At 41.0% G+C, this 24,019-nt stretch overlaps 2 protein-coding genes across 2 annotated transcripts in view; one reads left to right on the top strand and one right to left on the bottom strand.

Moving 5' to 3' along the window:
- Nucleotides 1-4,211: 4,211 nt before the first annotated feature.
- On the bottom strand, nt 4,212-21,078 carry si:ch211-197l9.2 (protein SOGA1). The gene is made up of 9 exons (XM_047388865.1): nt 20,296-21,078; nt 17,849-18,073; nt 17,042-17,200; nt 10,723-10,794; nt 9,539-10,639; nt 8,468-8,575; nt 7,299-7,348; nt 6,036-7,218; nt 4,212-4,616 (listed from the first exon to the last, which is right to left on the bottom strand). Exons 1-9 carry the CDS (start codon nt 20,944-20,946, stop codon nt 4,464-4,466), a joined length of 3,702 nt encoding a protein of 1,233 aa, XP_047244821.1. The 5' UTR covers nt 20,947-21,078; the 3' UTR covers nt 4,212-4,463.
- A 2,680-nt stretch (nt 21,079-23,758) lies between these two features.
- Nucleotides 23,759-24,019, top strand: part of LOC124858046 (oxysterol-binding protein-related protein 2-like) — an 18,683-nt gene continuing 18,422 nt past the window's right edge. The window contains exon 1 of the mRNA XM_047349807.1: nt 23,759-23,891. The gene's annotated coding sequence lies outside the window, so the exon portion shown is untranslated. The remainder of the gene's footprint in view (nt 23,892-24,019) is intronic.

Consider the following 24,019-nt stretch of genomic DNA (forward strand, 5'->3'; position numbering starts at 1 on the left):
AACCTTCAGTGTCCAGGGTGCCTTATTTACGGAAGCTATTATTCCTCAATGCCATCATCCGGGGTTCAATTCATGACCAAAGACTTTACTGCATCTTCTCTCCCTCTCTGCTCACTGATGACTTAAGAAAGGTCACTAGCCCAACATAATCTTGAAAGACAAAACAACTTCAACCTCCACCTGTGCATTTTACGTGGAGGGAAGGAGCATCTACCAAGACTGGTCATATTGGGATTCAACCAGATTCAGGATCCAGCACTGAATCCTGATTTTATCCAGCCATCCAAAATCTGACAGCTTCTCCTTTAGCCCACTTTTCTTCTGTTTAGGTGTAAATGGTGGTCTTAAATTAGCTGTTTTCTACATTAATCCTATGTCCTTCAGCTGATTTCTATTAGTTCATTTGTTTGTTTTTTTAGGGACAGTTTTGGATTTCATCAGATGCTTTTCCATTTCTTTCTCTTGCCTTTTTTCTTGAGGTATTGTTCTGCTGTGTATCTGTCGCTTTTCTCAGTGTCTTTCTATATTTTTATTTATGTATGCTTTACAGTTTTTTTTCACATCTGATTTTTATTCTTTTTATTTAACAGTTTTCCATTATTACTGTGAAATTTTCCTGTCTTTTTGTCTCCTTTTTTATTGGTGCGCTTTACAGTTTTGCATAATTTCTGTGCTTTTTCTGACTGATTTTGTTATCATAATATTTAATGTACAGGTTCTGATCAACTATCCGATTTTTTTCTCCATATTAATTTTTTTTATAAAAATTTTTTTTTTTGTAGGCTACGCCAGCCTAAACTTTAAAATGAATGAACTCTGTAGGTTAAATACACTTTAACAAAGTAAGAAAAGAAATTACACACATGCATAACCCGAAATACACAGAAGGTATTCTAATAGCTTTATGGAAAACAAAAATGTTAAATATTATGAGAATAAACTGACCTGTTATAGAAGAACAGCTTCAGTTTTAGCAGCTCGGTTTGGTCTCTGCAGTTTAAAGTCTTCAAGCCGTCCACGAACCGTTCATCAGCCTCGAAGTTATAGGAATCAAATCGGGAAAATACGGACTCCATATTTACTTCACTTACTACAATAAAAAAGATCCATCTGCTGAACATAAACAGGAACACCTCCTGGGTGTCTGCCATGAACAAGCGTGCGAAAGAAGGTCTTTAGCTGACTTAAACCATACAGCCTCAGCTGCAGCGCCGCAGCAGGTGAGATGTGGTACTGCACACAAAGGCAGAGAGAACAGGGCTGGTCCAAGGTTGAATGGGGCCTCAAGCAGAATTAAATTTGGAGCCCCTCTTCCTGTTAAGACCATCATCTCCCCTACAGAGTTTCAATACATGTTTTGCTGAATCTGGCAGAGGGGGCCAAATTTAACTGACTGAGCCAAAAAGCAATCAAGGATAATTGGCAATTATTTGCTGAGAACCAAGCTCAAACACAAAGAAAAGATTAAGCACATAGCATTAGATTGTAACAATGTTCACATAACAATCACAAAATGAAGAATACTGTTTGTACTTTTACAAAGTAAACGTGCCAATTGCATTAAATCGTAAATATTTTAAACAATTCATAATCTTTTAATTAATCTATGCTGAAGCCGATGTATCAGATTTAATATTTTTCTCATTCTCAATAAACGGAAAGTATAAAAATTTTACATCTATGGTCTGTCTTAAAATTCAAGCATTTATAGAGGGCCCCTGGTGGTAAGGGGCCCCTAAGCAGATGTTTATATCTGGGAACTTTGTTTTATAACTGAACTGTGCTTTAAACATCTCCACAACTTTCTCCCTGACCTGTCGCTGTGTTCCTCGGTCTTCATGTTGTTTCCTACTTTTTCACAAATTTTTTACAAACTTCTGAGACGTTCACAGAACAGCTTGATTTATACTGACCCTATACAGGTCCTTCTCAAAATATTAGCATATTGTGATAAAGTTCATTATTTTCCATAATGTCATGATGAAAATGTAACATTCATATATTTTAGATTCATTGCACACTAACTGAAATATTTCAGGTCTTTTATTGTCTTAATACGGATGATTTGGGCATACAGCTCATGAAAACCCAAAATTTCTTTCTCACAAAATTAGCATATTTCATCCGACCAATAAAAGAAAAGTGTTTTTAATACAAAAAACGTCAACCTTCAAATAATCATGTACAGTTATGCACTCAATACTTGGTCGGGATTCCTTTTGCAGAAATGACTGCTTCAATGCGGCGTGGCATGGAGGCAATCAGCCTGTGGCACTGCTGAGGTCTTATGGAGGCCCAGGATGCTTCGATAGCGACCTTTAGCTCATCCAGAGTGTTGGGTCTTGAGTCTCTCAACGTTCTCTTCACAATATCCCACAGATTCTCTATGGGGTTCAGGTCAGGAGAGTTGGCAGGCCAATTGAGCACAGTGATACCATGGTCAGTAAACCATTTACCAGTGGTTTTGGCACTGTGAGCAGGTGCCAGGTCGTGCTGAAAAATGAAATCTTCATCTCCATAAAGCTTTTCAGCAGATGGAAGCATGAAGTGCTCCAAAATCTCCTGATAGCTAGCTGCATTGACCCTGCCCTTGATAAAACACAGTGGACCAACACCAGCAGCTGACACAGCACCCCAGACCATCACTGACTGTGGGTACTTGACACTGGACTTCTGGCATTTTGGCATTTCCTTCTCCCCATTTTTCCTCCAGACTCTGGCACCTTGATTTCCGAATGACATGCAGAATTTGCTTTCATCGGAAAAAAGTACTTTGGACCACTGAGCAACAGTCCAGTGCTGCTTCTTCTGCCGCTGTTTCTGGTTCAAAAGTGGCTTGACCTGGGGAATGCGGCACCTGTAGCCCATTTCCTGCACACGCCTGTGCACGGTGGCTCTGGATGTTTCTACTCCAGACTCAGTCCACTGCTGCCGCAGGTCCCCCAAGGTCTGGAATCGGCCCTTCTCCACAATCTTCCTCAGGGTCCGGTCACCTCTTCTCGTTGTGCAGCGTTTTCTGCCACACCTTTTCCTTCCCACAGACTTCCCACTGAGGTGCCTTGATACAGCACTCTGGGAACAGCCTATTCGTTCAGAAATTTCTTTCTGTGTCTTACCCTCTTGCTTGAGGGTGTCAATAGTGGCCTTCTGGACAGCAGTCAGGTCGGCAGTCTTATTGGTCGGATGAAATATGCTAATTTTGTGAGATAGGAAATTTGGGTTTTCATGAGCTGTATGCCAAAATAATCTGTATTAAGACAATAAAAGACCTGAAATATTTCAGTTAGTGTGCAATGAATCTAAAATATATGAATGTTAAATTTTCATCATTACATTATGGAAAATAATTAACTTTATCACAATATGCTAATATTTTGAGAAGGACCTGTATTTATTTAGGGATGACTGAGTAAAGGGGACTGAATAAAATGCATGCCAGAGAGATTGGTGTGAACAAAAATTGAAAAGACATGTATCATCATCCTTCCACTTCACAATTATGCAGCACTTTGTGTTGGTCTATGGAAATTGCAATAAAATAACTGGAAGTTTCTGTTGCCATGCAAGGCACTGCTATACAATACAGACTTCCAGCAACTTTTTGGAGCGATATATTCAAGAAAACTAATAAGCCTGACAAAAATTTTAAAAGATTGCCAAATTTTCGCATCAAATCAGTCAATTTTTAAAGGGATAGAAAGGAATTTGTCTTTTTGAGTATGTATTGCAAACACGTTTCTTATAGTAGCTTCTCACACTGTTTTGTTTTGTGAAATTAGGTTATGGTGAGCCAATATTTCAGCATGCTTTGTTTGAAACTGTAGAGCTTAAACACGCGTGGTTGAGTGGAAATCGGACCCCCGTGTGATTGTGTGCTTCAGAGCTGGCGCCGTCGTGGACCGCAGCGGGCCAGCTGCTGAGTGAGGAGGTAAGTGTTTCAGCAGATCTGCTCCGCGCCTCTGTCTGACAGTTAGTCAAAAGTTCAAATCAGATATGATGACCTGCTGTTGTTTTTCTCATCAGTGGAAGCCAAGAGTCAAACAGGTAAAGATGCAAGGTGGGAGGAGGGTGGTGACCTTCACAAATGAGGAAATCTCATCCTATTAACTGCTTAGAAGGTGGTGTTTCTTTTTTAGAGCCTGTGGGGTAAACAGTCTGACGTCCCGAAAGCAATGACTGGAAGGTAATCAGGTTTCTGAAGCTTAAAGCCAAAAGGTTTGAACAAAAATTTATTAAACATCATTCACAAAATACAAAAGTAATCAAAAGCGAGGGAAATAAAGACTAAAACCATCTATGAAAAGAGATGAGCATTCAGATTGCACCAATAGAAAGTCGTTTGCTCAGAGCTCTCCTAAACACTCCACATAAAACTGATTCTGCCTTTAGAAACAGCTGTAAAAATCACACTGTTCTTATCTCTGGCATTTTTTGAGTGAAAAAGCACAATTTTTTCCTTCTTCTCAGCCACAGCTGGGGTCTGCAGCAGCTCCCACCGGCGTGGAGTATCTGTGTCGATGGAGTTTGGGCGGGATGGACGTCGGTCTCTGACTCTGACGACAGGGACGAGCAAAGCAGAAGGTCAAAGTGCTGGAGCTGCAGTCATAGTTTCCATCCTGGTCAGACAGAATAAAGAGACTTACTTGTATAGAGGCGGAGGAAGTTAGTAATACTGAAAAATTACAAAAAAAATAACAAAAAGTTTGAATTCAGGGTAAAACAAAGTGCACCTTCTTTCAGTTTTAGGTTTTTATGTATCAGGACAAAATAAAGGTGATCTGGTCTTTTCAAGGTTTGAAAATACGTTTAAAAAACAACATATTCCACAATGTCATTATTTATTAAACAATAATGAAACCAGAATGGAAAAGTTTTGTGTGAGGAACTACAGGAACTACACCCTGATTCAACACCTTATAAAACCACCTCATTTTCTGTATAACAGTGTCTTATTTCGTTGTGAAGGAACTTTGTCCCACTCTTCATTCTATGACATCAACTGGTTGCTTTGATGACCCAGTTTGGATCAAGTTTCGGCTGTTAGAAATTAGAAATACTGTGAGAAATACTTTGGTATACATATACCAATATATATAGGGGTTTGTGGTCGACTCAGTAAATGAAGGGTGTCCATCACCCTCCAGCACCGTGCTTTGCAGTTGGTATTAGGTGGATATGTTAGGTGGTCATGTTTCGTTGTTGTGGAGGATCCAAATGCAGACAGGAGGCAGGTAGAATGGTAGAGAAGTCATATTTATAACAGAGGAAGGAGAATGAGACAGTTTGAGGGACAACATGAAGCACAAACTGACAAAGTGTCAGACCATTAGGGTTCCGTCAAAATTGTTCAAGAAGACTGGCAGTTCATTAAGATGTAACCCTGCAAAACTAGAAGAGGCTTTCTCTTTTCCACGTTTACACTGGTGAATCATTTATTTTACTGCATAATGATTTACTTAAAACTGTTTGGAATGAACCTTTTAACCCTCCTCAGATTGATGGGCAGCAGGATTTTTTCTTTTAATATTAAGATAGATAATGGTTTAACCTAGTAAAGGCCAAACCATTTTTATTAAGACCTGATATGTAAAACCCAAGAACAGACAGGGTGCACTTTCTGCCAACAAAACATATTAAATATGAAGTTTCCTATTAGAAACTAAGGAGAATGTCAATATGGGGTTCAAAAATCTTTGGATCATCAGTTTTAATTAAGCAATAATAAACATAAAAACATAAACTAACTGTTATTTGCAGTTGCTGTGTCACTTGATGATCATTTAAGAAAGTGACAACTAGCTCTCGAAGGTCTGAAAGCTAAAATTCAGTGCTGTCAACCATAATGAATGAAGAATAAGACGTTCTCTGTTTTAATGATGTAGGGCCCAAAGTGCTATAAAGGAGCTCTAGACCACATTTGGGTGTTTGTAGGTTTTATTTTTCTAGTCTTGTATCTTTTGTGAGTATCGGTTGTGTTTCTGTTATAATTTCTAACCCAAATGGATCCTGAGGTTGTATGATCTTCTTTATCTCACCTCTGTTGTAGCCACACTCTGACTGGTTCTGACTCTCTGGTTTAGGCTGCCTCCCTTCTCCTCCCTGTGGGCTCGAGCCACCTCCTCTCTCTGCTTTATGAACCTCTGGTTGACGATCCTGGTCACGCTGTCGTTCCTTTGCAGCTGGGCGCCATGAGGTCTCGTCGGGGCCCGCTCCAAGTTCTTCAAGCTGCTCTTTGTCTTCTGGCCTGACACCGGAGCAGCTTTGTCTGCTCGGCCGCTCACCCTGCGCAGGAACTCCGTCACCAAACCACACCGGTTTGTGCCGGTGGATCTACTGGGTGGCTTAGAGTTGCTGACGGAGCTCAGGTTCTGGGCTGGGCCTGATCTAGGACTGGTTTGTCGATTCCATGTGAGGCCGTTAGAGCTCTGCTGCGACAGGTTCCACAGCCCTCGATCTCTGGAGCTAGATGAGGATGAAGAGGAACTCAAACTGGGGGATGAGGAGAGAGTGGAGGTGTGTCTCCGGTACAGTTTGGGGGAGGACGTGGAAGTTCTGGGCCTCTCGACTCGACCTGCTAGCCCATCCAGTGAGGTGGAGATGTGTTGGGAACGAGCAGAGACCAGGGAGGAGCTCAGGACTCTGGAGGGGCTGTTTCTCACAGTGATCAAGCCCTGAGTGTCATCTGTCTGCTGACCAACACTCACCATCTGTGGCCTTATGTGAGTCTGGGTACCTGAGCAGGTTACATCCACCCGGCAGCTTGGTAATCTCCCTTTTTTCTCCAGTGAGCTGCCGTGAACCGTTTGCCTCCAACTGGCCGTCATTTCCTTCATGTCGTCGCTCAGGTTAGCAGAGGAGCCCAGACAGAGCTGAGAGAAGGAGGTTGGTGGTGTGCACCATGGAGAGGTGGTGTCCACAGACCCCCTGTCTGCCATGGGGCTTTGCTTTTGCTGAGCCAGTTGGACTCTGCGGGCTGAAGGCGGGCTGTAGTAGATGCGGAAAGTCGTCTTCTCTGGGGCGGTGTGGCTTCTCTCTGTCGACATCTGCTCAAAATCAAGATTGGGGAAACTAAGAGGCATGATTAAATGGTCCCACGTCTTAACTGGATCCTCTCGGTCCAGCTGTGCAGCCTCCTGACTCAGGTAACACCAGTTCTTCCTTTGAGATCTGCATGGGGAAAACAGCCGTCGGAGACTTTGTTCTTTGGAGCTGCAGATTCTGTGGAAGCAACAAGAGAAGAATGAGCTGAAGCTTTTAATGACTCCTAAATGGGATCCAAACAAATGGAGAATACTGACCTGTGAGCTTCAGCATGTTGCCCATCGTGGAAAACAGCACTGACGGAAAGCTGAGCGAAGAGAAAAATAGCAGATTACAAACTGAAATGCTTTCCCTAAACATAGTAAAAATCCCAAATGAAGGGGCCAGTGCCCCTGTAGAACTGGTCCTGGCCCCTGTTGTGGCCCCTGTACTGAAGATCAAAATCAATTTCTTATGATAATATCCACCGGCACAGAAACCTTACTGATTGGTCCCTTGCACTAATTTCATTTTTTTACTTTTACAGTTTTACTTTAACAATAAATTAAAAATTAAGGTGTTGCACTTTTAGCTTCAGCCATATTGAGATAGGATCACAGTTTTCATCTGCTAGATCAGGGGTCTGCAACCTACAGCTCCATGGCTCACTCAGTATTTTAAAAGATGAAATATTTCCCTGTTTTTTCTTGTTTCATTGTTTTGTTCTGTGCGCCATTGAAAAAAGGATGGCCCCACCTGGGCCCCCACTGGTAAATTTGTTCTAGAACTGCCAACTTTTGTTAAACCAATTACTAATATTTGCAAATAAGTAGACTGGCTCTTCAAAAGCACGACACTACTTTTGTAGGAAACTTTAGATTTTCTATGTCCTCCCTATACAGTCAGTAAATGGGAATCTGACTTAAACCAATCTAAAAGTAATAATGGTGATAAGTCACATTATCAGCATGTCATCCTGCTGAAGTTTAAGCTGAAACATTGCCACATAAAGCTGCTGGTGTGCCTGTAAAGGCTTTTTTATTACTGCAGACTAAATGTTCCTCTGAGGGAGGTATTACACTCTAGTCTGAGGAATAAGGACGAAAAAATAAATAAATATATGCACTTTCTGAGGCAGATTTTGATGCACGAATGATATGCAATAAATTGTATTTAGTATTTGTCCAATCATGTGTAAACATTAATGCAGAGGAGCTACATTTAGAGTAATGACCAGGAATCAGTTGTGCAAATACCGGCAATAGATCTGAACATGCCTGTCCTGGTTGGCTGCAGCTCCTACAAGAGATTACCCTAAATACTTTGGCATGAGTCTTCTCATGAAGCAGGCAGAGAGACAGAGATCATCGGGAGGACTTCCCACTGTGTCAGACAGCCTCACACACAGCGGGAGGATGGAAGTCTGAGGGGTAAGCGGCATCGTTACCTCGGCTGCCTCCTCGCATGGAGCTGACTTTGCCTTGCTGTCGTCTTGCAGCTCAGCACCAAGGTCTTGCAACAACCCAAGCAACACAGACAGGGTTTTGTCTCCACACTGAGGATAAAAATAGAAAACCCAAATGAGACGTTCTTAACCAAACTTTTTCAAAGAAACATACTAGGTGTAAAAACAGTATAGACACCTCTTGAAATTCTCCACATTTTGTTGTGTTACATCCTAATTATTTTAGAGGGATTTATGTGAAAAATTAAAACAAAGTAGTACTTTGTCTGTTTGTGAAGTGGAAGGGGTGTGACACATGGTTAAGAAAATGTTTTAGTGGTAAAAATCTGAAAAAAGCAGCATACGCTTGAGTTCCACCCTTTTAATTTGATACCCCTAAATAAAATCCCATGGAATCAGTTGCCTTCAGAAGTCATATCTGAGTAATTTAACCTCAGCATACATGCAATTGTTCTTTGAAGGCCTCAGAGGTTTGTTAGAGAACATTAGTGAACAAACAGCCAAGAGACCCGTGGTAACTCTGGAGGAGCTGCAGAGAAGGTAAGTGAACCTTTTGACCGGCATGCAAAATGTTACGTGCACATCACCCTAAACAAACCATCCCCACTGCGAAAAATGGTGGTGGCAGTATCATGCTGTGGGAGAGGGAAGCTGTTCAGAGTTGACTGGAAGGTGGATGGAGCTAAATACAGGCCAATATTGAAAGAAAGCAGGAACTCTAAACATACAGAATGGTTTAGATTAAAGCACATTTATGTGTTAGAATGGCCCAGACAAAGTCCAGACCTAATCCAATTGAAAATGTGTGGCAGGACTTTGAAATGAATGTTCACAGACGCTCTCCGCCCAACTGCCTGAGCCACAGCTATTTTATTAAGACGTCTCTAGATGTGCAAAGCTGGTAGAGACATACCCCAAAATACTTGCTTGTGTTAGTTTATAACATAAAATCTAAAATAAAGTATACTGCAGTATGTGGTTGTAATGTGCCAAAATGTTAATAAGTTCAAAAGATTTGAATATTTTTGTAAGGAACTATATATTTCAATGTACCTCTTTTCCTTCTGGGTTTGTTCCTTTAACGTTGCACCACTGATGAAGGATCCACAGAATCTGCAACGACAGCTGCGGTTTTGGATCCCTCCAGCTGTCCATGACTTCCCCATGACTTGCCTGTTTTGCTTTCTGTTTCACCTGCATGTTGCAAAGTTCTTCTACATGCAACTCCTTGAGACGTTCATAGTTCGCACAGAGAAAGGAGGAAAAATCCCAGGCAAATCCCTCCTTTTTAACAGAGTCCTTGCCCTTATCGACACCCCTCAGAAGTGTGTCCATCTTCTCGATAAATGTCTGCAGCAAGGCCTGCAGAAGCTCCAGGGCTTCGATTAAAGACCCCTGCGTCTTGACATTGGAGCATATGTCCATCTGAGATGTAAGAGCCAATGAGGGAGCAGAGCTTTGTCCGTTTCTGGGTGGCACTGACAAAAGCTGAATGGCTGAAGACAGAATGCAGGAGTGATCTCTGAGAGCAACAAGAAATTCATAATCTTTGGTAGTCACCTCTGTAAGTGTAGTATTAGGTGATTTCTTATCATCCCTCTCCTGGCTGCCTAACGGGTCCTGCTCACCACCCACTGGACCTTCTCGACCTTCACTAATCCTTTGATCAGTCTGTGATTGGTTGCGGAGCAAATGTCTCTCAGCATCAAGTTGTCCCTCCTCTGACTCCTCTCTCTGATGCTGCAGGTACATCGTTGGTCCTATTTCTCCATCCTTTATTGTTGCGGTCATTGACGAATTTTCCTCCAAAACATCTTCCTCTCCTCCTCCTCCTATTTTCTCTCTTAGGTCACCCATCTCTGCCCTCAGGCCGCGGTTCTCCACCTCCAGTTCGACAATGCGCCGGCTGAGGAGCGTGGCCTCCTCTTCCACCAGTTTCAAATGAACTTTGACTTCTGCTTCCCTGGCATGGGCAGAGCATTGTATGCCTTCAGGCAGTAGGGCGGCATCTATATCTCCATACCTTGACCGGTATCTAGCCAGTTCCTCACGCATGGCCTCACTCTCAGACACCAGCTTGGTCAGTTTCTTGCACATGAGAGCCAGTTCCTCTTTGGCAAAGTGGAGTTGGCACTTCAGATCAGTGCTGTCATCCTGCAAAGAGAAAATTAAAGACAACGGTTGTAAGCAAAAGAAATCTTTCAGTTCACAAGAAGAAATTATTAGACATTTCAAACCTCCATCTGCTGAGAAAGTCTCTTCTCTGCCTTATTGACTGTTGATCTGATACTTCTCTTCTTCAATGTGCTCTGAGAAATAAAGGAAAGGTTTACATTGAGACTTCCAGCAGCAGCTCATAATACAGGTCCTTCTCAAAATATTAGCATATTGTGATAAAGTTCATTATTTTCCATAATGTCATGATGAAAATTTAACATTCATATATTTTAGATTCATTGCACACTAACTGAAATATTTCAGATCTTTTATTGTCTTAATACGGATGATTGTGGCATACAGCTCATGAAAACCCAAAATTCCTATCTCACAAAATTAGCATATTTCATCCGACCAATAAAAGAAAAGTGTTTTTAATACAAAAAACGTCAACCTTCAAATTATGCACTCAATACTTGGTCGGGAATCCTTTGGCAGAAATGACTGCTTCAATGCGGCGTGGCATGGAGGCAATCAGCCTGTGGCACTGCTGAGGTCTTATGGAGGCCCAGGATGCTTCGATAGCGGCCTTTAGCTCATCCAGAGTGTTGGGTCTTGAGTCTCTCAACGTTCTCTTCACAATATCCCACAGATTCTCTATGGGGTTCAGGTCAGGAGAGTTGGCAGGCCAATTGAGCACAGTGATACCATGGTCAGTAAACCATTTACCAGTGGTTCTGGCACTGTGAGCAGGTGCCAGGTCGTGCTGAAAAATGAAATCTTCATCTCCATAAAGCTTTTCAGCAGATGGAAGCATGAAGTGCTCCAAAATCTCCTGATAGATAGCTGTATTGACCCTGCCCTTGATAAAACACAGTGGACCAACACCAGCAGCTGACACGGCACCCCAGACCATCACTGACTGTGGGTACTTGACACTGGACTTCTGGCATTTTGGCATTTCCTTCTCCCCAGTCTTCCTCCAGACTCTGGCACCTTGATTTCCGAATGACATGCAGAATTTGCTTTCATCCGAAAAAAGTACTTTGGACCACTGAGCAACAGTCCAGTGCTGCTTCTCTGTAGCCCAGGTCTGGGGAATGCAGCACCTGTAGCCCATTTCCTGCACACGCCTGTGCACTGTGGCTCTGGATGTTTCTACTCCAGACTCAGTCCACTGCTTCCGCAGGTCCCCCAAGGTCTGGAATCGGCCCTTCTCCACAATCTTCCTCAGGGTCCGGTCACCTCTTCTCGTTGTGCAGCGTTTTCTGCCACACTTTTTCCTTCCCACAGACTTCCCACTGAGGTGCCTTGATACAGCACTCTGGGAACAGCCTATTTGTTCAGAAATTTATTTTTGTGTCTTACCCTCTTGCTTGAGGGTGTCAATAGTGGCCTTCTGGACAGCAGTCAGGTCGGCAGTCTTACCCATGATTGGGGTTTTGAGGGATGAACCAGGCTGGGAGTTTTAAAGGCCTCAGGAATCTTTTGCAGGTGTTTAGAGTTAACTCGTTGATTCAGATGATTAGGTTCACAGCTCGTTTAGAGACCCTTTTAATGATATGCTAATTTTGTGAGATAGGAATTTTGGGTTTTCATGAGCTGTATGCCAAAATCATCCGTATTAAGACAGTAAAAGACCTGAAATATTTCAGTTAGTGTGCAATGAATCTAAAATATATGAATGTTAAATTTTCATCATGACATTATGGAAAATAATGAACTTTATCACAATATGCTAATTTTTTGAGAAGGACCTGTACATCCTGACATTTCCTACAGGGTGCTTAACTGGAAATTTGAGGTTACTCTCCTAGAACTTCTGTTAGTTTCACAGATCTAAGTGCGTCTGGCACAACTTTACTGACTTCCCAGGTTCATGGAGAGGGTCAAAAATCTAGTGAGGTGAAGACTCGACTCCAGCAACACTTGAAGTACTGGAAAGCAACTTACAAATAAGCAGTCTACTAATGAGGTGGCTTCCCAGTACTTCAACTGTTGCTGGAGTCTTCACCTCACCAGTTTCACAGATCTAACAGCTTTCTTTCACATAACCTTTATGGAACCCACAGGGTACTTGTAGTAAACTTACTGGCTACTTTCACTGAATGTACAGCTGATTTTCTTGGAACCTCTAGGTAACTTTCTCAAAAGCTAAACCTTACTTTCAATGAACTTTAAGGGAACCCACAGGATAGCAGGACACTTTAATGGAACGTAGAGGTTACTCTCACTGGATATTTGGATTACTTTATCGATCTTTCCAAAATTTACAAGTTACTTTCATTAAACATACAGATTACTTCATGGCACTAAAAGCTAAGTTTAAAAGAATGCAAAGCAAGCAAGGCAATTTAATGGAACTTACAAATTAATATCACAGAACTAATACAGAACCCAGAGGGTTCTTTTAATGGAACTTGCAGGTTACTGAACTTACATGTTACTATTTTAGGAACTTTCTGTGATTTACATTTCATTTTCACTGAACTTACAGGGTACTTTCATGAAACTTAGAAGGTACTTTTCTAGAACTTACAGGTCATTTTCCTGGAACTTTTGTATTTCTTTTACAGCACTAAAGGTTTCCTTTGCAGAACCTTTTCCCACAATGGTACCAAAACATTCAGATTACATTCACAGAACTTACATATTACTGTTCTGGAACATTCCAGAACTTACAAGGTACTTTAAAAAAATGTTAACCTTATCTTGGTTTAACTTTTCAGGAACCCATTTGGGAACTTTCACTAAACTTTCTGAAACTTACATGTTACTTTAACATAAATTAAAGCTTGGTTTTACAGAACTCAGATTTGAAACGTTCTGGAACTTTCCATTAGCTTTACAGGTTACTTCAATGAAATTTCTAAGTTATTTTAACTCCCGCCTCTGAGTTTCTATGAGGAACGCAGGTTTCTGTCTGGAGGCATTGTCCCCTTCCCAAACACTTCACAGGATCACATTGTGTTTATTATAGACATCGTAAAGTCAGGCTTGAAGGTGGAAACACAAGAGCAGGTGGGGGGTTTCACCTGAATCCCAGCGGGCTGAAAGGGACCTGAATCAAGTAACCTACCACAAGAACAGAAACAAATGGTAACTGAGCTGTTTACCTAATCATCACACCTCTAAACTTGTGTTTTGCATTTGTATTTAGTTTCAGTTTACCCACAATCAGGGTCAGAAACAGTCTGGCTGCAGTTTCAGTCTCTAAAATATTTGTTCTCCTTCACTTCTATCTGCACTGCATTTTGTTCTTCTATAGATTAGGTAATCTAAGTGGATTTCACTGCTGAGATCAAAGAGACTAGCAGCTGTCTCAGATGAGCGGTCCAGGCTGAGCTCAAGCCAAAGCACAGAATCCAGGATTAAACCAAACACATGTCACAGAAACAACCATTCTCCAAGGTGGTCAAGGGTTCTGGATTAATAAAATGCAGCATGAAGGTTCAGTGAGTGTTAGAGAATTATAAACCTTTGGATAAAAATGTTTGATGAGGTTCTAGGTCAGTGCATCTGGGCACCATTGCCTTTCTGAATGCCATAATACGCGCTGATCCAGATTTAGCCGAGCTTATTGCAAGCAGAAAGGCAGAAAGTCGTCGAGGGTCTATTTTTGTAATCTCTCACACCCTCTGTGCCTTTTTTCTGTCATCTCAGGCGACAATGTCAGCTGTGCTCAGTTCAGGCCCAAGCATACCACCGGGCTGCTTCACCCATCCCCGGCACCAAGCAGCTGCTGGGTGAGCCCTCCTCTCATATGACTGAGGGTCGTGTGTCGCTTCACACAGAGATGAGGGTGACAGCTGGATGGATGGGTGCAGCTGTGGTGGGAAATGGAGAGGAGGATGCCTGACCACAAAGATGGAGGTTTATCAAGACTGAAAGCTTGAGTTTCATCTGTTAAACATAAATCAAACATCACCGTCGTATAAAATATCTAGTCTGTTTGAATAATCACTTCACGCCTAATTAGATACCCAAATTATTATTTAATAAAATTATTATTATTATAAATTATTAAATAATGACTTTTTCTAGCTCTGGAAAACAAAATATTATAATTGCTATTTAAAAATAAATTCAATGTTTTAATTAAGGCAAATACAGAAGACCTGGAGCATTTACTTTTTTATTTTAGGCTAAAATAAAGTAAAATACTTTAGTTCTACGTATGAAAGAATTAAAGGAAAGAGTTTTTAAAATCAGGAAGCAGAAAAGTGGCAAATCTGTTTAAAGAACAATGGTTGGAACTTCACACCATGCATTGTAGGAGGTAAAGCACAAAATGTTTCTGAACACCTCAAAGATTGCTAAAGCTCTGTCATGAAGTATGGTTTTGGAGCTGGACCCAAGCGCAGACAGGAACGTTGGATTAGCATTGTAAAGTTTTATTAATAAAATGGAAAAAACTTACTAAAAAAACGCAAGAAAAACAGGACATGAAGCATGGGAAGAGTCACATGCGGAAAAACAGGGAGAGTTCGGGAAATAATGAGCATGAAAATGGAGAATAACTGGAGGATCCAGCACAGAACAAAGACAACCAGACAGCTTAAATTCTGAGGGAGGTGTGGAGAATGAAATTACATGTTGGTGTGTTCATCAGGAGACAATGTGGAACCACCGAGGTAGAAGGTTAAGCAGGGAGACTGAGGGAGGGAGACTAATTAACACAGGGCAGCTGAAGTAAGAGACAAGGTAACACTAAACCAACAGGAGAGGACAAATACTAACCTAAGGGGAATAAATTAGAATACAAAGGTAACAGAACACAAGAAATAAGTAAAAAACTAACCCTAAAGGAATTAACTTATGTGGCAAGACCTTACTGACACGAATGAACACACAGGAATAAACTATTATGGCAAGACCATATAGAAAATAATAAACAACTGGGAAATAGTGAGAAGACAAATGCAACTGAAAACCAAAACATCCAAGCATCATGACAAGCTCATTGAGCTAGAAAACTTTTTAAAACCACGTTTCAAGTGCCAACGTTCACCAGAGCCAAAGAGATGGCAATAAAATAGTGGGAAATCAGGGTACATAAAATAGTGAAACACATACAATATATGACTATTAGGTATGTTTCTTATTACTCCTTTGTTTTCATCACAGTTTTTTGTTTGTTATTTCTTTTCATTTTTGGAAATACACCATGAAATTCAATCAACTGTGTCTCGAATTAGGAACACAGAGATGTTTTAATGCAATATATTACACGGTCTTTCCTAATCTCCCAAAGAAAATAATCAGCTTTGTGTGAAATTAGTGATAAAATATAGAACATTTATAAAACATTTTTAATTTAATTTCCATATCTAGGGTTTATACTTTAAACATAGGTGTTTTTGTCTAATTTCACCCAGCGTGTTTTCCGCTGCTGTAAAATGAACAGTTTTTCGTTAAATGTTCTGAGAATACAGAGTTTGTCTAACATTTCTTTCACTTGTCTAATATTTCCTGTCCAATGTTGTTTTTCAAAACTAGAGATAATGTCATGCCTTCCTCCTAATAGACTCTAGAGCCATAATAATATCCATGGGTGAGCACCAGAAGGTTGTGCCGCTCACGTTTCAACAACATTTTCATTACGGTCTGTACTTTTCATACGGTTACTGTTTGTTTGTTCAATTTCTCTTGTTTTATCTGTCTGTCTGCTGAGGAGTGATGCTGTGGGCTCCTCCTCTCACCTTTGCCCCAGGTAAGGTGGGATTTAACATTTTCTGGATCTCTCGGCGTCACCAACAACAGGTCATCAGGATCTTCTATGGTAAAGGTAAACTATTACAGAATTCTATGATTTGTTATCAAAGTGCTTATGTTACTTTAAAATAAGAATTTAAATAGGTTTTTAAAGCACCATCAGGAATGAAAAGACTTACATTGTGCTTTCATCAAGTTTGAATAATTGGGTTTTTCTACATATTGTTTTAATACAAATGCAGCATATGTGAAGCCTGAACTTTTGAATGGTCTTGCCATCCAACTATAGTCTATACCAGCTTATCCATGCAGGCTTGTACGGGGGCTGGTGCCTATCACCAGTAGTCGTTGGGTGAGAGGCAGGTTAGACCTTGGACAGATCACCAGTCCATCACAGGGCAACACAAAGACACAGAGGGAAACAACCATGCACACACACACTCACACCTAAGGGCAATTTACAGAGAACAATTAACGTGTTTTTGGAAAAAAGTGAGTTTAAGTTGGTGTACCCAGAGAGAACCCAAGTATGCACGTGGAGAACATCTAAACTCCATGCAGCAAAACCCCAGGTCAGGATTTGAACTCTTGCTGCAAGGCAGCAATGCTACCAACTGCATTACTATGCAGCCCTCGACAGAAGTAACAATTAATAAAACAAAACTTTGGCTTTAAAGTCTTCACCTCTCTGGCTTTATCCACCTCACTCTGCAGGACCTGCTTGGCAACTTCCAGCTCCTGCGTCTTCTCCCGTAGCACCTCATTTTCCCACTCCAGCTGGGAGTTTTTCTTCTGCACCATCTCCAGCTCGTTGTAGAGGCGGAGGGAGACGCTCTTGGCAACCTGGAAGTGGAGCAAAAAGACGGTTAAAGTAGCTCCAGTGTGGGATAAAGTGTTGCTTCCACTCAGCAGCATCGTTATTTTTAATGAGCGTATGCAGCGTGGTTTCTACAACAGCTGGTTTGGCTGACAGGATTTACAAGGAAATTCTTGTGACGGGAATTCTCCATATGAGTTGATGGAGAGGGGGAGTAAGAGTGAGTTTGTCAGGAATCCTACGCCAGACCACACTGCCATGGTTCAGAGAAACCTAGATGGCTGCCAACATTAAACAACAGCCACTGCCTTTTCATGTTTCTGATAGATGTGACCCTGCTTTTATCATGGAGAACAACTCACCGCGTAATTACAATGCTGTATGTTAAAAATATAAACAGGATGCATGAGGAAGGAATTTCAGTAAAGTGAAATGACTGTGTTCCTGGAGACCAGCAGGAACTACTTTGTAGCTCAGCAAACATCCATGAATCAGGGTACAGTCAACTGATTGCAGTGTTCCAGTCAGTATGAGCAAGCACGCAATAAATGAGAAGCGGTTTGTAAGGTTTAGTCACCTATTTACTTTAATGTTGATAACTGAGACAACACTGACATCACTCAGAAGAAGTTAGAGGTTTTACTGTTCAGGGTAAATTTCTCCTGACTGCAGACCTTTATGTCATACTCCAGGCTCCTGATCAGCTCCCCGTCCACCTGCCCCGTCTGAGCCACCCGGATGCTGCGCCGCTCGGCCTTGCGGAGGCGGTACTGCAGGATGCGGCAAGTTTTCTTGGCCTGCTCCAGCTGCAGCTGCAGCGCCTGCAGCTGGTACAGCTCCTCCTCCTGAAACATGTCGCGTATCTCCAGCATCTCACAGCGAAGCTCCTCCACCTCATCCTGTGGCAGACAACATGGGTGCGCATCGTTATAATTCAGGAAAAATTGGAGGTTTTGTGAAGAGAATCTGTTTTTGGGCAAGTTTGAAGATCTAGATGAGCATTTTTCTCAATGCCTGACAAACAAAAACTTCTGTTTTATGAATGGAAGGAGTTTAAGATGCCTCCTCTGGTTTATAGTAATGGTTCTAAACCTTTTTTACAAGTAGCTCAGTAAATAAGTTTTCCAACCATGGTCATCTTGACAAATGTTTTCGAAAATTAAGAAAAAATATAAACAAGCTTATGAGTTGACATTACACGATGGGTTGGAGAATGCACTTTTTTATGTGAGTCCCCTTTATTGGGAAGTTAAATCGTTTAAGTTTTAACTTTAAAATAACAGAATGCTCTTTAGAAGTCAAAATTCCAAACGGGAAAGTTTCTCTCCAACCCTGACCACAATATCCAGTATGGCTGCCATGCATGTGAAACACAGCTGCAGTAACAAACAGGTTTATATGAATTTCTGACTATTTGTATCTCAAATAACGGTTCACACATGAAGAACTGCATATGAATATGTTGCTACACAGTTTGAAAGTGCAAATGGCAGAGAAATGTACATTGTTATTCACTGGCAACTGGAACACCGTAGCTTTGTGTTTTATATCATATAAATGAAACCTGGCAAAAGTAGCCACCAGTACTTGTTCCAGGTTCACTGTCATGTGCTTCGGCTCATTTGAGTTTACCTTGCAGAGAATAACCAAACTTTCTTCTGAGTATAACTAATGTCAGCCAAAGTATCATCAGTGGTACCACAGTTTGAGAACCATCTCCACAAGCAAATTTTCATTGAACAGATAGAGCAACAACAGCCTTTCATCTAAGCAATGTGAAAATGGTTGAATAGACAAAGGTTTAAAGATTTTCTCAAAAAGACATCTACTGATGTCTAAATGTGGTTAAATGGTGGTCGAGGTTGATTAGACAGGTGAAATACGCCTAACTTTTAATTTCTTTTGTTTATTTTAACATGCCCTATGGGCTAAAAAAAATTTCATTTCATAATATTTTTCTGAACTAAATATAGACGTCCAAGGACATCTGATGTTTGGAAGGATGGGTTCAAAAAATTACCCCAAGATGATAGGATTTCTGCCAAAAACCCTCCACAAGTCACTGCAAGATTTAAGATATTTGGCATAATCCAGAAAACAATAGAAAACACAAGGGAGAGAAGTTTTTGTTTGTACTATTTTAACTTAGGGTATACGTCTGACTGTGTTTCGGTAATATGAGTAGTGAGATACTTTGAACAGTGTGTGCACATAAAGTAGAAGAAGCGTCATGCTAAGGGATCCCGAATCCCAACCCCTTTTCTGTTAAATGTACCGTGTCCTACAGGAACATACATTTCCAGCAGTGTTACAGCAGTTCTGTTTCATGGTTTACTATTATCTTAAGCTCTTTATTCTGCACATAGTTTAAGCTACATGGATTAAAAAAGAAGGGTGCACCCTTGAGGCTTTACACAATACAACATAAACAAGTACACCTTCTAAAATTAGGTGCTTTTATCTCAGATTAACAGGAAAACCTGACATATCACGCTAAATTGTCACTTATTTGGAAAAATTGTGCCAACAAATCATGATCAATATTTAAATTCGGGTGGTTTTTTTTTAAATTGAACTTGTTTAACAAACATTTATATGAAATTTACATCATTTTTACCTTTGTGTCTTCTTTCAGATTTGTAAAAATCAAGATTTCCTATATTGATGCCTGATTTATTTTACATAATGCTCACATGCAGTTTCATGACATCTGAGTCACCTTGTTAAATTGAAGAAAAGTTTGTAGATTTTAGATACACACCAGTAAAGACCAGTCACTGTCTTATGATAATCCCAGTTACAGTAAATGCTGTGGATTTCTATTTTAAGATTTCCACTTTTAAGTCTTATTGTTATTGGCGAGTTTTTACAAAAGGGATAATAAATTAAAACTAAATAACTCATTTGAGAATTGATTTTATGGAGAGTCACCTGTCCTCCGCAACCAGACCAAATAACACTGGAAATCTTGATTTTGTGGAGAATAGACTGGCTCACGTGCTTTCAGGGATGTCCCTGATTGGTAAATGAATCAAAAATAAAGTTATTCCAAACGCAAACCAGCAGAGTATCATGCAAACCAAATTAAAAAAGCTATCCAGCTCACCGAGCTCCGACTTACTTTCAGATACTCATTCTCTGACCTCAAGTCTTCCACCTCCCTGACCAGGTCCTCGGTTGTCTCCCCCATCATGAGATCCATGAAAGCCCCCACTGTTTGACACGAACCAAGCCCCGCTGCAGCAGCCGCGTCCGGCTTGAGCGCGCAGGTATCTGCCGCAGGTTTTGCGCACGGTGCGCCCTCGCGTGTCCCCCTGCTGTTCGGGCTCTCATAAACTCTTCCGTCGACCCAGCTTAAATCGTTATCGCTGCTCGGAGAGTCGCGCTTAATGCCCTCCGAGGCGGAATCGGAGATCTCGGAGCTGCTGTCCGAGGAGAAGAGTTTCCCGGACTGGCAGCCGGAGTCTTTGCTTAAGTCCTCTGATGCGTTGCTGGCGTCCGACAGTTTCCTCTGCGCGCCGGGGCTCTTGTGGCCCTCTGCGGGAACTTCTGTAGCGGTTTTCCCCTCTTGCTTTCTCTGTGGTCCGGCTGATTGTATGTCCCCCTTACACTCCCACTGACCAGACTGTGTGTCCTTCAGAGAAGAGCCGCTTTGCTCCTCTTTACCGGTCAGATCCTTCTTCTTCTTCTTCTTCTGGACCTGCTGCTGCGTCCTGGGCGGCTTCTGGCTTCGGAGCGCAGTTTTTGCGCTTTTATCACCATCTTTATTCATTCTCTTGTTTTTTTGTTTTTTTTTTCTGTCCTGTAGTTTTTAAACAAGTTTAGGATTTTTTTGTGAAGCGATCATAATATTTTAACAAAGTCATAATCCACAACTCACTGGGAGGATGTCTGACTAAGTGCTCTTCATCTTCAGGACTGAAAAGTTTCCACAGAGCGCAAAGACAGAAATAAGTCTTATTGGAGGAAATGACTTCCGGTTACTGTGCAAAATAAGATCCACAACTCACGAAGATTGTTTGTCCTTCCCTGTTTATCATTCACTATTTTCCACATTCTACAAATTACTCATTTCAAAATATCTGAATCATAAATACACAGCCTCTTATAAATCTGGCAAAGGGCTTGAAAGTTGTTTGTTTTGTATATAATTTTAAGTATAATCCTAAAGTTTCCGACATTTTTCACCATCGCTTTCATCATTGTGGGTCTTGTAAAAAAATTATAATGAAACAACCAAAAATGTATTCTGTCTAGATGTATAGTAAACACCTTTTCCACACGACATCACTTTAAGCTTTCAGGCAGTTATATAAATGGGGCCATCGAATTAAAATCCATTAGATGTCTGCAACAACCCAAGTAGTTCCCACATACAAGAAATTAAAGCCAATTAGTCCACAAATTAACTACTTTGTGCTCAAATTCATAGAGCTCCTGATGGCGACCCGTTCTTTCACATATAAAAGACATATGCAGACTGCATGCTTTATACTTTATACACCTGTGACAATGGAAGTGATTGAAACACCTGAATTTAATGATTGGAAGGCAAGTGAATATTTTGGTGTATTCTGTGTACATACAAGTACGTTTGGAACTACCTTTATATACACAATATGTATATGCAGATAAGTCAAACATGTTTCATCCCCATTGGCTGATTGAGATTTAAAAAGATATTCAGAAGAAGATGGTGGTACAAAAATGTGCCACCATCTTCTGATACTTGAATTAAGTTTATGGAGTATTGCACTTTTTGTGTACCCTTATGTAAATGAAACAAAAAGACATGAGGAGAACTGAAGATGTTTAGATTTTCATTGAGAGAGACCAAAATATTTATTGTATATCAATCAAATTGAATGGTTTGGAGGTGAATGTAGAAGATGTAAGTCATTCCAAAAAATGCAAAAACATTTATTATATTATATTATTAAATTCAGTTTTATTTATATAATGCCAATTCACAATACATGTCATCTCAAGGCACTTCACAAAGGGTTTGGAATGGTGTGGGGTTTTTGGGGAGGTTAGATTAAACTACTGAGTGTTAGAGTCTGGCCACTTTAGAATGGGCTATGTGTAGGGGTACTGAGTAAAATAATAAACTGATAAAGTGTGTTCATGTAGAGCCCACTGATGGTCATTGTTATACTAAAAACCACAAGGATCGGGATACCTCCCTCTGTCAGACTGATTATAACCATTGGAAAAAAGAAGGGGTCATACAGGTAGCAGAAATGGAGGGTGTGTTTGCACCTCAACTATAACTGAGCCGGTTTAGGCTAAACCTGACTCTCCCTTACTCCAACCAACAGGGAGGGAGGAAGGCAGAGGTTAAAATAATCGGAGAGTGTTGTTTCCTGTTGGATTGTGTGAAAGGTTTAAAATGGGTTAAGTGAATTCAGTCGAATCATACAGATTTCAAGTCAGGTACATACATTCCAATTAATTTTAACTATCGAACAGTCAGATTCAGTTATTTATTCAAATTGGATAAAAAGTTTTTGGATGTAGCTCCTTTAGTCGTTTCATCTAGGAAGAAAACACAGATAAACTCTGAACCAGTTTTCAAGTTTAGAATATGAGAGAAAGCACATACAGTTAGTCACAGTAGAAGCTCAGTCAGTAGCTATGTCTAGGAGAAAACACTGAAAGTGTTTGAACACTGAATGACAGGGCCATATGAATCATCGGTTGAGGGTGAGCATTAAGTTGTTGCCAGCAGAAGCTTGGACAATGCCCCCCTCCAGGACGGTGTCACATGTAGATACAGAGTCAGGCCAGGTGTAGCTTCTAGGAAGAGAAAAGAAAGAGAACATAAAGTTAAAAGCTGAAATAACAGCAAATAATGCAAAATTGGAGAGTAGTGTGAGAATGTAGCGAAGAGAGTGAAAGTGGTCATTATGTCCTCCAGCAGCCTAAGCCTATAGCAGCATAATTACAGAGATAGCTCAAGATAACGTAAGCCACTCTAACTATAAGGAGAGGAGCCTGATAACTAAAAGATCTGCCTCCCATTCTACTTCTAGAGACTCTAGGAACCACCAGTAAACCTGCAATCTGAGAACGAAGTGCTCTGTTAGGAACATATGGAACAATCAGATCTCTGATGTATGATGGAGCTAGATCATTAAGGGCTTTATATGTGAGGAGGAGAATTTTAAATTCTATTCTGGATTTAACAGGGAGCCAATGAAGGGAAGCTAAAATAGGGGAAATATGATCTCTCTTTTTAATTTTCATCAGAACTCTTGCTGCAGCATTTTGAATCAGCTGAAGGCTTTTAACTGCATTTTGTGCACATCCTGATAGTAAAGAATTACAATAGTCCAGTCTTGAAGTAACAAATGCATGGACTAGTTTTTCAGCGTCACTCCTGGACAGGATATTTCTAATTTTGGCATTGTTCCGGAGATGAAAGAAGGAAATCCTAGAAACAAATAATAGCGATACATTTCTTCCAAATGCTATTCTCCATATCTGGGGACTCGTGTCCGTTCAGCCTGAGGTAGAGGGAAATGTTGCCTTTTTACGTGAGCTGAAAATAGCTGCTCTTTGCCTTCTATTTCTAGGACTCTCCTGCCTGCGATCTGATTGGCTGAAGACCTTGTCAGTCACAGTGTCCTTGCCGCCCACTTCCGCTAGGTTCCGGAGGTGCTATACTTTTTGGTTCTTTATGTTAGCCGAGGCCAAACTGACACTAACTGACAGGTATGTGTGATGTGTCAGTGTGTATGTGTTCATGTCAGAGTGTAAACATGTGTCTGCGGGTGAATGGGCCAGTCTCATTTGCTAATCTCGGCTCCAGATCACCGTTACACTGCCTCCAGCTGCGATGC

This window comes from Girardinichthys multiradiatus, chromosome 1, assembly GCF_021462225.1.
Source record: "Girardinichthys multiradiatus isolate DD_20200921_A chromosome 1, DD_fGirMul_XY1, whole genome shotgun sequence".
NCBI lineage: Eukaryota > Metazoa > Chordata > Actinopteri > Cyprinodontiformes > Goodeidae > Girardinichthys > Girardinichthys multiradiatus.

What these genes read in the sequence shown, in the direction of transcription:
- si:ch211-197l9.2 (XM_047388865.1), bottom strand. Translation starts at nt 20,946, where the DNA reads ATGAATAAAGATGGTGATAAAAGCGCAAAAACTGCGCTCCGAAGCCAG. An exon ending in CATGCGAGGAGGCAGCCGAG is followed by an intron (nt 7,349 to 8,467) that starts GTAACGATGCCG and finishes CTCTTCGCTCAG; the next exon opens with CTTTCCGTCAGTGCTGTTTT. An exon ending in AGAGTGTGGCTACAACAGAG is followed by an intron (nt 4,617 to 6,035) that starts GTGAGATAAAGA and finishes CTGTCTGACCAG; the next exon opens with GATGGAAACTATGACTGCAG.